The 18718-nt window shown below is 41.6% G+C and overlaps 1 protein-coding gene across 7 annotated transcripts; it reads left to right on the top strand.

Annotated features, from left to right (window-relative positions):
- The first annotated feature begins 521 nt into the window (after positions 1-521).
- Positions 522-13681, top strand: chfr (checkpoint with forkhead and ring finger domains, E3 ubiquitin protein ligase). Of its 7 annotated transcripts, none has more exons than XM_014170880.2 (18): positions 523-681; positions 1152-1293; positions 2338-2437; positions 3188-3297; positions 5424-5483; positions 5605-5808; positions 6239-6337; positions 6421-6604; positions 6837-6991; positions 7239-7401; positions 7533-7693; positions 8021-8122; positions 8221-8304; positions 10106-10176; positions 10904-10991; positions 11298-11405; positions 11525-11597; positions 12885-13681. In XM_014170880.2, the coding sequence occupies exons 2-18, from the start codon at positions 1188-1190 to the stop codon at positions 12925-12927; spliced, it is 1911 nt and encodes a 636-aa protein (XP_014026355.1). In that variant the 5' UTR covers positions 523-681; positions 1152-1187; the 3' UTR covers positions 12928-13681. The 7 variants fall into 7 exon arrangements, with proteins under 7 accessions (XP_014026356.1, XP_014026355.1, XP_014026354.1 ...); XM_014170879.2 differs by having other exon boundaries at positions 6197-6337; XM_014170877.2 differs by having other exon boundaries at positions 6161-6337.
- Positions 13682-18718: the final 5037 nt, after the last annotated feature.

Here is an 18718-nt window from a genome sequence, read left to right as displayed (position 1 = left end):
AGTCATGCCGTCTGGTTTGCTTAATAAAAGGAATTTGAAATGATTTATACTTTTACTTTTGCTTTTGTTACTTAAGTATATTTTAGCAATTACATTTACTTTTGATACTTAATTATATTTAAAACCAAATACTTTTAGACTTTTACTCAAGTAGTATTTTACTGTGTGACTTTCACTTTTTCCTGAGTAATTTTCTATTAAGGTATCTTTACTTTTACTCAAGTATGACAATTGGGTACTTTTTCCACCACTGGCTGCATGTCAACATCCTAGTGCAACCCTAGCAGCTGCCTCAACTACAACCCTATCCCTAACCCTAACCCTATCCCTATCCCTATCCCCCCAAAAAATAGGCCTCCCCGTTTCCAAATTCCCAATGAACCCCTGGTTGTATATGCAGAGTTTTGACATTGGCCTTACAGTATGATTCCACGCAGAATCGTTAGAAAATATACAAATTAATGCATTTTTGCAAAGAGTTATGGGATATTAATTTTGTCTCAACTGCTTTTTTCCCAGACTACTTCTCTCCCCGCCCCTCCTCCATCAGCTGATGCTTGTAAATACGTTTGGTTGCCAGGAAGTAAACTAGTGTGCGTGCCAAGATGGAAAATGAAGGGACAAAACATCTTCAAGCAAAAATAATCGCGCTTTTGAGGGTATAGTACATCTTTTTTCAAGGTAGCTAAATCGTATTATTTCTAGTTTCTAGCACCTGTTAAGCAGTTTGAAAGTTGTTAGCTAGCTAGTTACTAGTACCCAGCTAATGTTAGCAGCCAGCTTTAGCAATATTTATTTTGAACGCGAAGTTTGTCGTTGCATGTCCATCGTTAACTTCTTTTGATGTTTGATTGACTAGCTTCAAGGATTAAATACCTTGCTAATCAAACGTTTTAGCTACATTAGTTACTGTAGTTAGCTTAGCAAGCTAGGTACAGTAACATCTTTGTTTCTTGTTCCAAACAGGGTGGTTAGTTCATTGTATATCCTTCTAAGCTAAGCTAGGTAGCTAGTGGTTAATGTTAGCTACTTAGCTAGCAAGTGCTCCACATTTCTCAACTAGAATAGGGTTCGCTTCTTAGATGACATATTTGCTGCCACCGATCTAAGAAGTGTGTTTGCATTTTTAATGTTCATGATTTGATCTAAAGTTATAGCTAGAAAACTGGAACGTATCAGCTTTGGAAATGGATATTCATGGAAGAAGTCAACCATGGGGGAAGTTAGTAAAAGTGGACACTGAATCGGAAGTATTGCTTGTCAACAGGGAATACACTGTCGGGCGAAGAAAAGGTACAATTACTATTCCACACAGTGACATTAAGTCACTTCACCATATTGTAGGCTAATTTCTGAAAAGTATAGAAAGTTCTGTGGTAGGACACTAACTGTTATCTATAAATGATGGAAATATTTAATGAGTTACTAAAATACCTGTTCTAAATATGAATGATTATTGCTCCCACAATGATAGTAATGTGTAAAATATATGTTCTATAATGCATGACACTTTAAAAAAAAAGAAATATAATGTATGTTGCTTGTTTTGAGGATCTGGTTTATAAATGTCTTGATGTTTGTGACAAAAGACTCCATGTCACAGACATGAGAGCCAGGCAGTGTCTGGGCTCCTTAATAAAACCAGTTAATTCAAGGCACAATGCCCCAGGTCACTAAACTTAGACACCCCCTCTGGTGATATCAAAGGTGTCTATTGAGAACATGTGTGCAGAATAGTATGTTTTCTTTGTATGGATTTTGCTCAAGAACAGGTTTAGTCTCTGTTATATTGAATTCCAGGAGTCTGCTTTCCAATACAAGTGGTCTAAGTTTAATGAGCTAGTATGCTATGCAGCATCCACAATATGGTATAAAAGAAGGGTATAAATATATCAACAATAAATCATCATAATCGTACAATCTCAGTCTAGTAATTCTGAGCCGCCTCGTGAAATTATCAACTGCCCATTGCCTAAAGACATGTTTTCCTGGTATTTTAAAATAGATCATGAATAAGTCCAAATTGGCCTTGTTTACAGTAACGTGACGTAAACAAAGTCATTCTTTTTTACACTAGACAAAGCACTACAGCTCCATACGGGAAAGGGGGATACCTAGTCAGTTGTACAACTGAATGCCTTCAACTGAAATGTGTCTTCCGCATTTAACCCAACCCCTCAGAATCAGAGATGTGCGGGGGGCTGCCTTAATCGACATCATAAGTAGCCTACCATACGAGAGAACATCTAGCTTATTCAAATCATGCTTAAAATAGTCATCTTAGACGATGTTGTGATTTTTCTGTGCATTTTTATTAACCATCTTTTCTTCCACCAGGCTGTGATCTTTCCTTTCCTGCTAGTAAACTGGTCTCGGGGGATCACTGTAAGATCGTCCAGGATGAGAGATCAGGGTTGGTGTGGCTAGAGGACACGAGGTATGAGGGGGGTCTCATATCATTTTTCATTTTTTTTTCTCTCTTAAGTCCTGTATAGCTTATAGGCTCAATGTAGGCCCATTTTCAAGGCTCATCTGATCATTATGTATGTTTACAATGCGATAACATGGTAATGTGAAGCATTTTACCTGTTAGCCTAATCAGGCTAACTAGATTTTAACCTGCGCTTATGTTAGGTTTTATTATAAGAGAAAAATATGTTATGCAGATTGTCCTGTTTGTTGTGACTGATCAGTGTATTTAATGGTAGATTGGACAGATCTAGGCTTGCACATCACAGTGTAGTCTAATTGTCAGTGTAAAGCAACCAGCTTGGAGGTAATGAGGCAAATGACACTAACCAGTAATTAGAGATTGTGTTTTACCATGCTCTGAGTCAGCAAGGTATTCTCTACACACATCACTCTAGTGTCCGCACACACACACCCACTGCATTATGCTATGCATCATTGAGCACAGTGGTAACTCTGTTTTGCTTCTGAATATTGTGGAAACCTCTGCAATGGAAAGATGGAATGCGACAGTGTAGTTACTCAATAGTGTAGGATACAATTCCATCCCTATACATCCCATGAAGAGAAGCTACTATTTAATCAATGCCCTGTTCATTGCTGCTATAATAATAATAACTGCATCCCTAGTCTGGGATTTCTTCCAAGGCTGCTGATAAATCCACTACAGAAATGACTGACCAGTTTTGTGTTTTGTTTTGTATTTTCACCCCTCTAGCACCAATGGTACAGTGATTAACATGTCAAAGCTGGTGAAAAAGCAGGTTCATATGCTGCAGAATGGAGACGTCATCTACTTTGTGTACAGGAAAAACGAGCCAGAGCTAAGTATGTTTTTTTCCCTATATTGACTGGGGTGTTTCACTCTGTGGTCTCTTTGTTGCTACACCATAATGTTGGTTTCTCTGTTTTACATCGGTTATATCTCCTTAAGATAATATAACTTCAATTAATTAGTTAAACAAACAGGGAGCACAGTGCACGGTTGCTAGCTTAATATAGGCCTACCTCATTATTGTGAGTGTTTTGTACGTAGGAAAAAAAACGTTGGCGTGTGGTAGGCTGTATAAAGAGTATAACGTTTTTCTTAGTTTCTTCAGAAAGTGTATATAAATCAGTAGTTCATAGTGCATAAATGTCTTTTAGGCCACTTGTTTTCCTGTGTACCTTCCGCTGCTGAAACCTTGGTTATACACTGCTCAAAAAAATAAAGGGAACACTTAAACAACACAATGTAACTCCAAGTCAATCACACTTCTGTGAAATCACACTGTCCACTTAGGAAGCAACACTGATTGACAATAAATTTCACATGCTGTTGTGCAAATGGAATAGACAACAGGTGGAAATTATAGGCAATTAGCAAGACACCCCCAATAAAGGAGTGGTTCTGCAGGTGGGGACCACAGACCACTTCTCAGTTCCTATGCTTCCTGGCTGATGTTTTGGTCACTTTTGAATGCTGGCGGTGCTTTCACTCTAGTGGTAGCATGAGACGGAGTCTACAACCCACACAAGTGGCTCAGGTAGTGCAGCTCATCCAGGATGGCACATCAATGCGAGCTGTGGCAAGAAGGTTTGCTGTGTCTGTCAGCGTAGTGTCCAGAGCATGGAGGCGCTACCAGGAGACAGGCCAGTACATCAGGAGACGTGGAGGAGGCCGTAGGAGGGCAACAACCCAGCAGCAGGACCGCTACCTCCGCCTTTGTGCAAGGAGGAGCAGGAGAAGCACTGCCAGAGCCCTGCAAAATGACCTCCAGCAGGCCACAAATGTGCATGTGTCTGCTCAAACGGTCAGAAACAGACTCCATGAGGGTGGTATGAGGGCCCGACGTCCACAGGTGGGGGTTGTGCTTACAGCCCAACACCGTGCAGGACGTTTGGCATTTGCCAGAGAACACCAAGATTGGCAAATTCGCCACTGGCGCCCTGTGCTCTTCACAGATGAAAGCAGGTTCACACTGAGCACATGTGACAGAGTCTGGAGACGCCATGGAAAACGTTCTGCTGCCTGCAACATCCTCCAGCATGACCGGTTTGGCGGTGGGTCAGTCATGGTGTGGGGTGGCATTTCTTTGGGGGGCCGCACAGCCCTCCATGTGCTCGCCAGAGGTAGCCTGACTGCCATTAGGTACCAAGATGAGATCCTCAGACCCCTTGTGAGACCATATGCTGGTGCGGTTGGCCCTGGGTTCCTCCTAATGCAAGACAATGCTAGACCTCATGTGGCTGGAGTGTGTCAGCAGTTCCTGCAAGAGGAAGGCATTGATGCTATGGACTGGCCCGCCCGTTCCCCAGACCTGAATCCAATTGAGCACATCTGGGACATCATGTCTCGCTCCATCCACCAACGCCACGTTGCACCACAGACTGTCCAGGAGTTGGCGGATGCTTTAGTCCAGGTCTGGGAGGAGATCCCTCAGGAGATCATCCGCCACCTCATCAGGAGCATGCCCAGGCATTGTAGGGAGGTCATACAGGCACGTGGAGGCCACACACACTACTGAGCCTCATTCTGACTTGTTTTAAGAACATTACATCAAAGTTGGATCAGCCTGTAGTCTGGTTTTCCACTTTAATTTTGAGTGTGACTCCAAATCCAGACCTCCATTATTTGATAAATTGGATTTCCATTGATTATTTTTGTGTGATTTTGTTGTCAGCACATTCAACTATGTAAAAGAAAAGTATTTAATAAGATGATTTCTTTTATTCAGATCTAGGATGCGTTGTTTAAGTGTTCCCTTTATTTTTTTGAGCAGTATATAATACATACACAATTAACTTACATAATGTGTGTAAACTGAGTTGGACAAGTAGGTCAGCTAAACTCATTCTTGACCGATCAACATAAGGATACTATGTTCCCTTTTTTGGGATATTTAATGAATTGTTTACAAAAGTTTGCACACCATACTTAACTCAGTTGTTGAGGCAATCTTTTGCTCGTACAGATATTGCCTACATTTATCAGTCCATAAAACCAGAGAGGACATTCTCACAAGACTCAATTGGTAAGTAGTTAATACCCAAATCAATGTGATGTTTGACTGCGACCTCTGCATCTTTTTCATGAAAAACATTTGTAGGCTCATTAGCTTGTTTGTTGCTTACCACCCTTTCTCATCCTGTCAGGCAACGCCACCAAATGCTCAGATATGCAGCAGAATGCCCAACCCTGCCCTGTTCCAGCAGCAGTGTCTGTGGAGCCATTCCTGGTTGGACCTCCATGGGAGCAGCAGGCCTTAGAAGAGCCCCAGCCCTCCACCTCCTCCTCCTCCCACCACCTCCACACGTTCTCCCCCTCTGCAGCCTCCCTCCTGCACTCCTCTGCCTCAGGTAGGCTTTCCATCTGGCCTGTGCTTGCTCTATATGGTCCTCATTAAGGGGAACCAGGGACTGGGAAGTAAATCTATATTTTGGTTAATTGTGAAGCCTGCCGCACTCCCCCCTCAAATCTTTGAACCGATATAGCACGTCTCCCTTGAATTGTGCCAGCTTTGTTCGCTCTCCTTTACCTCTTTCAAAATCTCAAAATTCAAGGACGGCTCTGGACAACTGATAACATGATAGACTTTATCCGATTTGATCAGACTTATATGGCCACTACTACTCCTGATATTCAAGGATGGGTACAGGTAACTGAATGTGCACCAATCTCATGGGCTTTTGATAAATCTTTGTCTCTCAGGTTCCGAGGGTCCTAAATGTGCTGCATCCTCTGTAGGCAAGGCTGAGGAGCCCAACTCTAACCTCCTCTGCTCAACAGACGTGCGACAGACGGAAGCCCAGAGCGGAGTCACAATGCTGGATAAGGAAGAGGGGGATATGGAGCCAGAGAGCAAGAGGAGGAAAACTGATGGTGCTGGTCAGTGTCATTACCTTGTGGGGTCTTGATACTTGGTTGGTGACACTTGATTGTAACAGTTTTTCCCCCTTTTCCTTCCCTAGATAAGAACTATGATTTTGGACTGCCACATACTTCCAGTATTGAGGTGGTGGGCCCAGCTAAGGGAACTCTTATCATGGATCTATTGGGAAAAGCTGCCGTGACTGTGGAAGGAGCCACGACTGACAAAATGGAGGAGTCCCTCACCTGTATCATCTGTCAGGACCTACTTCATGACTGTGTCAGGTACAGCAAGACTCTAACTACTACTACTACTACATTAGAAAATAGGCCCACTCCACTTTTTCATTGCTTGTGTCTCTTCATAGCAGATAAAAATAACTGTTTCTATAAATATAATATATAGTCATTTAAACAAAACACCAAATTGTGTAATTCCATTCTATAAGACCGAAAGCTGCCTCCACTGCGTGTTTCATTGTTCATGTTATCATCTCCCTGTGCGTCTCCCAACTAGCCTGCAGCCCTGTATGCACACCTTCTGTGCTGCGTGTTACTCTGGCTGGATGGAGCGCTCGTCTCTCTGCCCCACCTGTCGCTGCCCGGTAGAGAGGATCCGCAAGAACCACATCCTCAACAACCTGGTGGAGGCCTACCTTATCCAAAACCCAGGTTCGTATCCAATCTGCCCTACTCTACCCTTGTACCCCCATTAACACTACTGGGGATAGTCCCCAGCTCTTCCCCCTGTTAAACACGGCATTTGTGCATCTTGTCTTATGTGTTTCTCCTTGTCTTTTGTGCCTTGTCCCGAATACCTGTACAGGACTAGCCTATAAAAAAATATGTTGGCCTTTTGGTTGTACAATCTCTTTGTGTGTGGATAAAGCATTAAAATATTGACCCTGTGTGTCCACAGAGAAGTGTCGCAGTGAGGAGGACCTGAAGAGCATGGACAGCCACAACAAGATAACTCGGGACATGCTGCAGCCAAAGATTGAGCGTTCCTTCTCTGATGAAGAGGGCAGCTCTGATTATCTCTTTGAGCTCTCTGACAATGACAGCGACACCTCCGATATCAGGTCAGACAAAAGAGTAGCTGTGTGTATGCGGTCTTGTGTGTACAGTATGTGACCAAGAGTGTGTGTGCGTGACTGCGTTGTGTTTTTCTCACACTGAAACCTTTTCTCTTGTTCCTGTTGTGTGTCCACAGCCAGCCCTTTGTGATGTGCAGACAGTGTCCAGGCTACAGGAAGGAGGTTAGCCAGGTACTGTGGGCCATAGGACCAGCCCCACCAACTCCTGAGGACAGGGCTGGGAAACCCCATGGAGAGAGGCCATCAACATCATCACGCTCTGACCTCCCCACTACAGGTTACTGAACTATGTGCCGTACTGTTGATCATCACAATAATGGATGACGTTTTTATATAGTGCTTTTATATCTGATATGTAATCGTTCTACATTTTGTTGGTTGATGTAGTGAGTTATGACAACACAATGGAGTGCACTTACAGATCAAATTGGCTATCAAAATGTTGCACTCGCCTGAACACAGAAATGTGTTAGAATGCTTGTAGCGCATCTGACCATCTGCAGATTCTACGACAGTACAGTGTGCACCCTTCAGGGCCTTGACCCAGACGATATGCGTATGTGTCCCACTGAGATGTTTCCCTCTGCTTCCTGTCCTCCTGCAGCTCCTCGGGAGTACATGTGTCCTCCTCAGGGCAGCCATGTCATCTGCACCTGCTGCCTGCAGCCCATGCCAGACCGCCGCGCCGAACTCTCCGCTCAGCAATGTGAGTGGCTCACAGGCTTGTTAGTCAATGTTAATGGGCCAACGGCACGGTCGCCTTGGCTGAATGTGCTGATGGGTGTGGTTCTTTGTGTTGGGCAGGTGTGGCGTGCCAACGGCCCTTCTGCCACATGTACTGGGGCTGCCAGAGGATCGGCTGTCAAGGCTGCCTAGCACGTTTCAATGGTTTGTCTCTGCTCTAGTACTCCTAAGGGCTAGATTTACTAAGCACTGGTTCAAAGTTTGTCCCTGATATTTTTCAAAGGTAAATAAAGAATACAGGGTTGAACAAAATGGTAATTTAAGGTTAAAGGGATAGTTCGTGATTTTGGCATTCCAATGAACTCATGGATACAATTTGTATGTCTCTGCGTCCAGTATGAAGGAAGTTAGAGGTAGTTTCGTTAGCCAACGCTAACTAGCGCTAGCTTAACGCCAAGACTGGAAGTCTTCGGCCATACTAGCTGTACCCGAAGACTTCCAGTCTTTGTGCTAAGCTAGTTAGCATTGACTCACGGAACTACCGTAATTTCCGGACTATTAAGCGCACCTGAATATAAGCCGCACCCACTGAATTAAAAAAATATATATTATTTTGAATATAAATAAGCCGCACATGTCTATAAGCCGCAGGTGCCTACCGGTACATTGAAACAAATGAACTTTACACAGGCTTTAACGAAACACGGCTTGTAACAAAAATAAATAGGCTTTAACGAAACACGGCTTGTAACAAAAAATAAAACATTTGCAGTAAGCTTTAGTTGTCTTTTTGCACTGAGTCAATTCCTCACGCTGCTGTTTCCAACGTCTTATCATCGACTCATTAAGACCAAGCTCCCATGCAGCAGCTCTATTTCCTTTTCCAGCAGCCAGATCAATCGCCTTCAACTTGAAAGCTGCATCATATGCATTTCTCCGTGTCTTTGCCATGATGAGGGTGACAAAATGACTACCGTAATCAGAATGATGGGAAGTTTGAGCGCGCTCGATTTAATCTAAACAGTAAACCAAAAAGTTGTTTGACCGTAACCCGTTCGGCAATTTCATTGGTCTAATGAAAGCTTCATGCCGCCAAAAAACTGAGCACGTCACAGAATGTGTTTTATTTTGAATTTTATTTTTAAATGAAAGCGGGAAAAATCCATATATTAGCCGCGTCATTGTTTAAGCCGCGAGGTTCAAAGCCTGGGGAAAAAAGTTGCGGCTTATAGTCCGGAATTTACGGTACCTCTAACTTCCTTCATATTGGATGCAAATGCATAACATTTTTATCCACAAGTTCATTGCCAAAATCCCAAACTATGTTGTAGTACTTGATTGCAAATAAGTTTGTGGAGATTTGTTTAATTGACCTTAGAAAATAACAGGTAACTTCACCGTGGGCTGTTAAACAGCCATCACTAACATTGAGTGGCTGCTGCCAACATACTGACTCAAATCTCTAGCCACTAAAATAATAAAAAATTGGATGTAATAAATGTATCACTAGTCACTTTAAACAATGACACTTTATATAATGTTTACATACCCTACATTACTTTTCTCATATGTATATACTGTACTCTATACCATCTACTGCATCTTGCCTATGCCGCATGGCCATCGCTCATCCATATATTTACATGTATATATCCGTATTCATTCCTTTACACTTGTGTGTGTATCTAAGGTAGTTGTTGTGAAATTGTTAGATATTACTGCACGGTCAGAACTAGAAGCACAAGCATTTCGCTACACTCGCATTAACATCTGCTAACCATGTGTATGTGACCAATAAAATTGGATTTGATGCTTAGTTAACCAGGCCTTTTGGGTGATTTCCGAGGTAACACTATCATTGTGGAAAGTTTGACAATAGTGGTTGCAAATGGAAATTTACCAATATATATTTCCTATATGTCTTACTCATCATTTGTTACTGTATCTCATTGCAGTAGCATGTTTACCAGAATGAAAAATATAATATCCATGTCTTCTTCCACAGAACTCAACCTTACAGACAAATGTCTGGACGGTGTTCTGAACAGCAATAACTATGAGTCAGAGATCCTCCAGGTACTTCCTCTTTATACTCCAAGGCTCTAACCATTGGTCTGTCTGGACACCCAGAAACTGTATCTGAGCTATTTGGGGTGGTTTCCCAGACACAGATTAATCTTAGTCCTGGAGTAAAACACTTTCAATGACGATTCTCCATTGAACATGCTTTTCAGTTTTTTTTAAAGGGCTCCTGAGTGGCGCCGCAGTTTAAGGCACTGCATCTCAGTGATAGTGGTGTCACTACAGACACCCTGGTTCGAATCCAGGCAGCATCACAACCGGCCATGATTGGGAGTCCCATAGGGCGGCACACAATTGGCCCAGCGTCGTCCGGGTTTGGACAGTGTAGACTGTCATTGTAAATAAGAATTAGTTCTTAACCGACTTGCCTCGTTAAATAAAGGTTATATTAAAAATATAATTTTGTTGTCCAGGACTAGTCTTAATCTGTATCTGGGAAACCGGCTCCTGGTTACATAACTCAATTTAAGTGGATGTATTTTATTTATAACTTCTCTACTATGGAGATCACTAAAGTCTAGTACAGTGCCTTCGGAAAGTATTCAAACCCCTTGACTTTTTCCACATTTTGTTACGTTACAGCCTTATTAAGAAATGGATGACATTTTTTTTTTGGTTTTTTTCAATCAACACACACAACCCCATAATGACAAATCAAAAACGGTAAAAAAAAAAAGATCCTAATTTATAACAAATAAAAAATACTTTGTTCTGCTTACAGAATTACTTAGCAGCCAGAGGGATGTCGTGGAGGGACATGCTACAGGAGGGTCTTCGGGGCCTGCAACAGGGAACCTTCTATCTCTCTGGTCAGTCTGAAACTATCCTCTTCACCTCACATAACTTGAGATTGTAAGCGTTCCAGGTTGTCTTTTTTGCAGTTGCACTGCACAGCTCAGAAAATTGCTACATCCATAATAAAGTGTTTCTGAGGCCCATCTGCAGATGTTATGAGATATGATCATCAACACAACTGCAAAGACGATAAGCTGGAACGCCACCATTAAGCTTCCCATCCTGAACATGGTTGTAAGTCCTACTGACAGTGCAGGGCATCCTTCCACCTCCCTTTGGCACACACTACTAACTCTCGCTCTCCAATTTCTCTACCCCAGATTATCGCATCAACAGTAACGCCATAATGTGTTTCTGCTGTGGCCTGCGTGCCTTCAAGGAGCTGGCCTACAAATATAGACAGAACATCCCTGGCTCGGAGCTCCCAGGTGAGAGAGCACTGCCCACAACGACACAGCCTCTAACAGCTGTAGACTGCGAGATGGCAATAAACTCGCATATCCAAATTATGAATGAAGCTTTATTTGTTTGATATTCTTTCCCACAGCTGCTGTGACGTCTCGGCCTGACTGTTATTGGGGACGCAACTGCCGGACTCAAGTGAAGGCACACCACGCCACGTAAGTTACATTTTGCCATTCTCTTCTGAATAGGTCTCCACAGTCCAAACTTATTTATATATACAGTACCAGTCAATAGTTTGGACACACCTACTCTTTTTAAAAAAAATTTATTACTATTTTCTACATTGTAGATTAATAGTGAAGACATCAAAACTATGAAATAACACATGGAATCATGTAGTAACCAAAAGTTAAACAAATCAAAACATATTTTAGATTTGAGATTCTTCAAAGTAGATCCGCTTGGCATTCTCTCAACCAGCTCATGAGGTAGTCACCTGGAATGCCTTTAAATGAACATGTGTGCCTTTATTAATTTGTGGAATTGTTTTCCTTAATGCCTTTTGAGCCAATCAGTTGTGTTGTGACAAGGTAGGGGTGGTATACAGAAGATGGCCCTATTTGGTAAAAGACCAAGTCCATATTATGACAAGAACAGCTCAAATAAGCAAAGAGGAACGACAGTCCATTATTTTAAGACATGAAGATCAGTCAATCCGGAAAATGTCAAGAACTTTGAAAGTTTCTTCAAATGCAGTCGCGAAAACCTTCAAGCGCTATTATGAAACTGGCTCTCATGAGGACCGCCACAGGAAAGGAAGACCCAGAGTTACCTCTGCTGCAGAGGATAAGTTCGTTAGTTACCAGCCTCAGAAATTGCACTCCAAATAAATGGAGTGCATCCTCAGATGACCTGGCCTCCACAATCACCCGAACTCAACCCAATTGAGATGAGTTGGACCGAAGGAGAAGCAACCAACAAGTGCTCTGCAAATGTGGGAACTCCTTCAAGACAGTTGGAAAAGCATTCCTCATGAAACTGGTTGAGAGAATGTCGTGAGTGTGCAAAGATGTCAAGGAAAAGGGTGGTTACTTTGAAGAATCTCAAATATGTTTTGATTTAACACTTTTTTGGGGGGGGGGGCGTTACTACATGTTCCCGTATGTATTAGTTCATAGTTTTGGTGTCTTCACTATTATTCTACAATGTTGAAAATAGTAAAAATTAAAGAACCTTGGAATAAGTAGGTGTGTCCAAACTTTTGACCGATACTGTGTGTGTGTGTGTGTGTGTGTGTGTGTGTGTGTGTGTGTGTGGTCTCTGTTAGAGGCTTCAGTGTGGCTGTACATGCATTTTACCAGCAGAGGGCACTGTTGTATCAGCTTGGCCAATAACACCTGCTAGTAGAGGAAAGCTGCAATCACTTCTTCACAGCTCCTCTCACAGCAGCTCTGGTTCATGATGTGACACATTTGTATCGTTTCCTTTTCACCTTGTTGCAGGAAATTCAACCACATATGTGAGCAGACGCGTTTCAAGAGCTGAAGAGCCTTGTGGGTGACCTGCTATGCGAGGCTCCTCTCCAATCACCGGAGAAAAGACTGATTTCCAAGGATCTCCTGTATTACTCTCTGTCTCTATACAAAGGGGTCCTTTTTTTCCCTCCCTTATTATGCAGCTCTTTGCCCTGAGGAAAAGTGTCTCTTTCTTAGGTAATAACTTGTAGTTCTCTCGCAGGCTCTATAGACTTTTGTATTTGATTATATGCAGAAATTACAATCAAACTATTTTGTTAAGACTGTCTAGGTAATGATTAGCCCAGTCTTATAGGCATAGTAGGGGTGAGTGGGATAATACTATGCACTCCACACAGTAGGACCGGATTCCCCTATATGATGATGGACTAATATCTTATGGGGTATATGATCACCACCCTTCATTACAGTATCATGTCCTTTTGGGTACATGATCAGTTTGAGGGATAAAATAAAAAATACACTGAGAACAGTTGGCAATCAAAATGGACTTTGGCCATACGTGTACTGTTACACACAGGATGAAATGGCATGTTTTGTGACAGTAGCTTAGAAGGCATATATTGATATTAGTAAGCTGACACTTTTTTTTTCTATTTCCGTGTGCCTGAGTAGTTGGCACATAAACAAAAAAATATGAATTGATTTTGTTTTTCTCTCAACTTGTGGTGTAGTGCTTTAGATATCTTGGGGAATTCTGTATTTGAATTAGAATCTAGAGCTTCCTACTTTTGTGAAAATACAGCAGCAAATGGTGTTCTAAATAGTATTCATGTTGGATCCTTCCCCCAAACCTACTAGGTTGAATCACAACTATGTTGTCTAAAGACTTCTATGCATATAGATACCACAAGATATAGACATTGAGGCCTCTATCTAATCTCTCACTCACTCACGAAAAAGTATGTGAACCCTTTGTAAATACCTGGATTTCTGCATAAATTGGTCATAAAATTTGATCTGATCTTCATCTAGGTCACAACAATAGACAAACACAGTCTGCTTAAACTAATAACACACAAACAATTATACATTTTGTCTTTATTGAACACACCATGTAAACATTCACAATGCAGGGTGGAAAAAGTATCTGAACCCTTGGATTTAATAACTGGTTGACCCTCCTTTGGCAGCAATAACCTCAACCAAACGATTTCTGTAGTTGCGGATCAGACCTGCACAACGGTCAGGAGGAATTTTGGACCATTCCTCTTTGCAAAACTGTTTCTGTTCAGCAATATTCTTGGGATGTCTGGTGTGAACTGCTCTCTTGAGGTCATGCCACAGCATCTCAATCGGGTTGAGGTCAGGACTCTGACTGGGCCACTCCAGAAGGTGTATTTTCTTCTTTTGAAGCCATTGTTGTTGATTTACTTCTGTGTTTTGGGTCGTTGTCCTGTTGCATCATCCAATAGCCTAATATTCTCCTGCAAAATGTCTTGGGAATTCATTTTTTCGTCAATGATGGCAAGCTGTCCAGGCCCTGAGGCAGCAAACCATGATGCTCCCTCCACCATACTTTACAGTTGGGATGAGGTTTTGATGTTGGTGTGCTGTGCCTTTTTTTTCCTCATAACATAGTGTTGTGTGTTCCAAACAACTCAACTTTAGTTTCATCTGTCCACAGAATATTTGTCCAGTAGCGCTGTGGAACATCCAGGTGCACTTTTGCAAACTTCAGACGTGCAGCAATGTTTTTTTGTTGTTGTTGACAGCAGTGGCTTCCGTGGTGTCCTCCCATGAACACCATTCTTGTTTAGTGTTTTACATATCGTAGACTCGTCAACAGAGATGTTAGCATGTTCCAGAGATTTCTGTAAGTCTTTAGCTGACACTCTAGGATTCTTCTTAACCTCATTGCAAGAGCACAGCGCAGAATGCTCAATCATCTTTGCAGGATGGCCACTCCTAGGGAGAGTAGCAACAGCGCTGAACTTTCTCCATTTTATAGAAAATTTGGCTTACCGTGGACTGATCAACATCAAGGCTTTTAGAGATACTTTTGTAACCCTTTCCAGCTTTATGCAAGTCAACAATTCTTAATCTTAGGTCTTCTGAGATCTCTTTTGTTCGAGGCATGATTCACATCAGGCAATTCTTATTGTGAATAACAAACTCAAATGTTGTGAGTGTTTTTATAGGGCAATGCAGCTCCAACCAACATCTCGTGTCATTGATTGGACTCCAGGTTAGCTGACTCCAATTAGCTTTTGTCATTAGCCTTGGGATTCACATACTTTTTCCAGCCTATACTGTGAAGGTTTAAATTATGTATTCAATATAGACGAGAAAAATACAATTTGTGTGTTTGTTAGTTTAAGCACACTGTTTGTCTATTGTTGTGACTAGATGAAGATCAGATCAAATTTGATGGCCAATTTATGCAGAAATCCAGGTAATTCCAAAGGGTTCACATACTTTTTCTTGCCACTGCATGGATGACAAAGATATGCAGTGGCACCATTTTGAATTCAGACAGCTTCCACATATTAAGACTGTTAACTGGAAAGACAATGCAATTTCTGTTTATTGGAGGTTATACTTAGTTTTGGGAAAAGGGGATTTCTGCTGGGTTTCTTTGGATTTCCCGACAAGGGCAAAAAGCCATGTACAAGCTTAGCATAATAGGGCTGAGTGAGAATCCATGGTATAGTTAGTTGTATAGGATTTCAGTTCTTCAGGCGGGGATAATGAGGGTTACTCAACGTAAAGCAGATTTCTTTATATATATATATTTTTCCAAGTAGTGTATTAGAGAAGCTTTCTCAGCTTTGAACTAGTAGTAACGGCCAATGCAGTTTTTTTGTTAGAATGCACAATGGTTTGCTAGACTAGAGGGTTCGGGGGGGTAGAATTGTTCCTCCTTTTTGCATTATATTAGGTTAGTGGTGTTGACTAAACATGTTGATTAAGCCAACAACTTGATACTTCATACTTGTTAGTAAGGATTAATGTATTTGTATTGTTTTGCAAGACCAATTTAGCAGAAACCCAACATCTTCAGGAATTAATGTCAATGTTAAACTTGACAGTATTCTGCTTTGTATTCTAGTTCATATGATGTGGACGTGTTTTTTTCAACATATGTTGCTGTATTGAAGTGGTGCATGGAGCATTTTGTATCGATCTTATAACAAAGTTTGTTTATCAGAGGGGTATTTCGTTTTTTTGTTTTTTTTTGTGCTGTGTTTCTGTTGTTTTGGATAAACAGAGGAACAAATGCTATGGTTTGGTCAGACATTGTCAGTTAAACCTAAATTGGTGCAAATTTCCTGTATTAAGTCTTGAGGAAATACTACATTGCCGTTTGTTGTGGCATTCTTGTCTGGCAGTGAAAGCACCCTCACCAAGTTAGAATTCAAAGTGTTGCATTTACACAGTACTCACTTGTCTCTTACCATTATCTTTGTAAATTAGTGACCAATCATATGAAAGTCAAATCGGCCCAGTGTCTACAGACCTTTTAGGCTAGCTAGAATGGCCTGATATACTTTTTTCTTAATGTGCCCTTTTATATATTGAAAAAGAACTAAGTTAGTAGTGAAGTAGAGTACATTATTTTTGGGGGAGGGTTGGGGGTATGCAAGTCATTACATTCTGATGCAATTTAAAGTGAAAGAAATTACTTTGCAAGAAATGAAATGAGGTTATTCACTTTGATCCAATATCTTATGCATTCTGTGTAATTAAATTTTTTTATTTGTATTAAATCAGATTGTAAAATTTGATTTTTGTAAATTGACATTAAATTACAACATTGATTTAAGATGGAAAAAGTAGAATGTCCAAACTGTTAGATATGTTTACAAGCAAGACTAGCTTTGAGGGTATTTGCTTCTAATTCAGCTCGCACACATTGAAAAAATTTGAATCGCTCATTTCAACATTTAGGCTGGGATTCAATCATTGTGGGTTATAGGCATTGAGGGTTTTTAAAGCAATGTTCGCGGAGATCCCATTAACGGTAAACGCTGCATATGTCGGCTCAATCGGAAATTGCCTTTAAAAGCTGCAATGCCTATAACCAGCAAATCGGCACCCAACTGTTCTTTTGATGACACACAAAATTACAATTAGGTGGGGATTCAAACAAACACAGATTAATGACCTGTGCACAGCGATAGATTGAAGGCAATTTCCCAAACATTCATGGAGATTAAATTAGCTGTAAAGGCCACAGATGTCTGTTTGCTCAAGCAGATATTACCTTAGTCTATCATAGTTGACTGGTCCTTTGTGTTTGAATCCCAGCCCCAAGCTGAACTAATAAGCACTGCAGAAAAGGTGGAGAATACAACTCTGGTCTTTTATTCTCTATTACGGCATCCGTTGAGAAACGTCCTTGAGCAATCAATGTGTGTGAAACTCGGGATTGGTGCTGTAACTACCTACAGTGCATTTGAAAAGTTAGTCAGACCCCTGTCCACATGTTGTTATGTTACAGCCTTATTCTAAAATAGATACAATTATTGTTTTCCCCTCAATCTACACACAATACCTCAATGACAAAGCGAAAACTTGTTTGCAAATGTATTAAATATAAAAACTTAGGATGCACCTGAGCTTAATCGAGTCTGTTTCCCATTTTACATTTACATTTAAGTCATTTAGCAGACGCTCTTATCCAGAGCGACTTACAAATTGGTGGATTCACCTTATGATATCCAGTGGAACAATCACTTTACAATAGTGCATCTAAATCTTTTAAGGGGGGGGGGGTTAGAAGGATTACTTTATCCTATCCTATGTATTCCTTGTCATCCAAGAGATGTTTCTACAACTTGAGTCCACCTGTGGTAAATTCAATTGAATGGACATGATTTGGAAAGGCACACACCTGTCTTTATAAGGACCCACAGTTGACAGTTCATGTCAGAGGAAAAAACCAAGCCATGAGGTTGAAGGAATTGTCTGTAGAGTTCTGAGGCACAGATCTGGGGAAGGGTGCCAAAGAATGTCTGCAGCATTGAAGGTCCCCAAGAACACAGTGGCCTCCATCGTTCTTAAATGGAATAAGTTTGGAACCACTGAGACTCTTCCTAGAGCTGGCCGCCCGGCCAAACTGAGCAATCGGGGGAGAAGGGCCTTGGTCAGGGAGGCAGGTTACCATAACCCAATGGTCACTCTGACAGAACTCCAGAGTTACTCTGTGGAGATGGTTGTCCTTCTGGATGATTCTCCCATCTCTGCAGCACTCCACCAATCAGGCCTTTATGGTAGATGGAAGCCACTCCTCAGTAAAAGGCATATGACAGCCCACTTGGAGTTTGCCAAAAGGCACCTAAAGGACTTTCAGACCATGAGAAACAAGATTCTCTGGTCTGATGAAACCAAGATTGAACTATTTGGCTGAAAGCGTCACGTCTGGAGGAAACCTGGCGCCATCCCTACGGTGAAGCATGGGGATGTTTTTCAGCAGCAGGGAGACTTGTCAGAATCGAGGGAAATAATGAACGGAGCACCTTCCAACAGGACAACGACCCTAAGCACACAGCCAAGACAACGCAGGGGTGGCTTCGGGACAAGTCTCTCAATGTCCTTGAGCGGCCCGGACATGAACCTTATCGAGCATCTGAAAATAGCTGTGCAGCAATGCTCCCTATCCAACCTGACAGAGCTTGAGAGGATCTGCAGAGAAGAATGGGAGCAACTCCCCAAATGCAGGTGTGCCATGCTTGTAGAGTCATACCCAAGAAGACTCAAGAATGTAATCGCTGCCAAAAGGTGCTTCAACAAAGTAATGAGTAAAGGGTCTAAATACTTATGTAAATGTGATTTCAGTTTATTTGTAATAAATTTGC

Source organism: Salmo salar, chromosome ssa24 (assembly GCF_905237065.1).
Source record: "Salmo salar chromosome ssa24, Ssal_v3.1, whole genome shotgun sequence".
NCBI classification, from domain to species: domain Eukaryota; kingdom Metazoa; phylum Chordata; class Actinopteri; order Salmoniformes; family Salmonidae; genus Salmo; species Salmo salar.
Note: the sequence above shows the minus strand (reverse complement) of the source record. Positions and strands in the feature narration are given on the sequence as shown.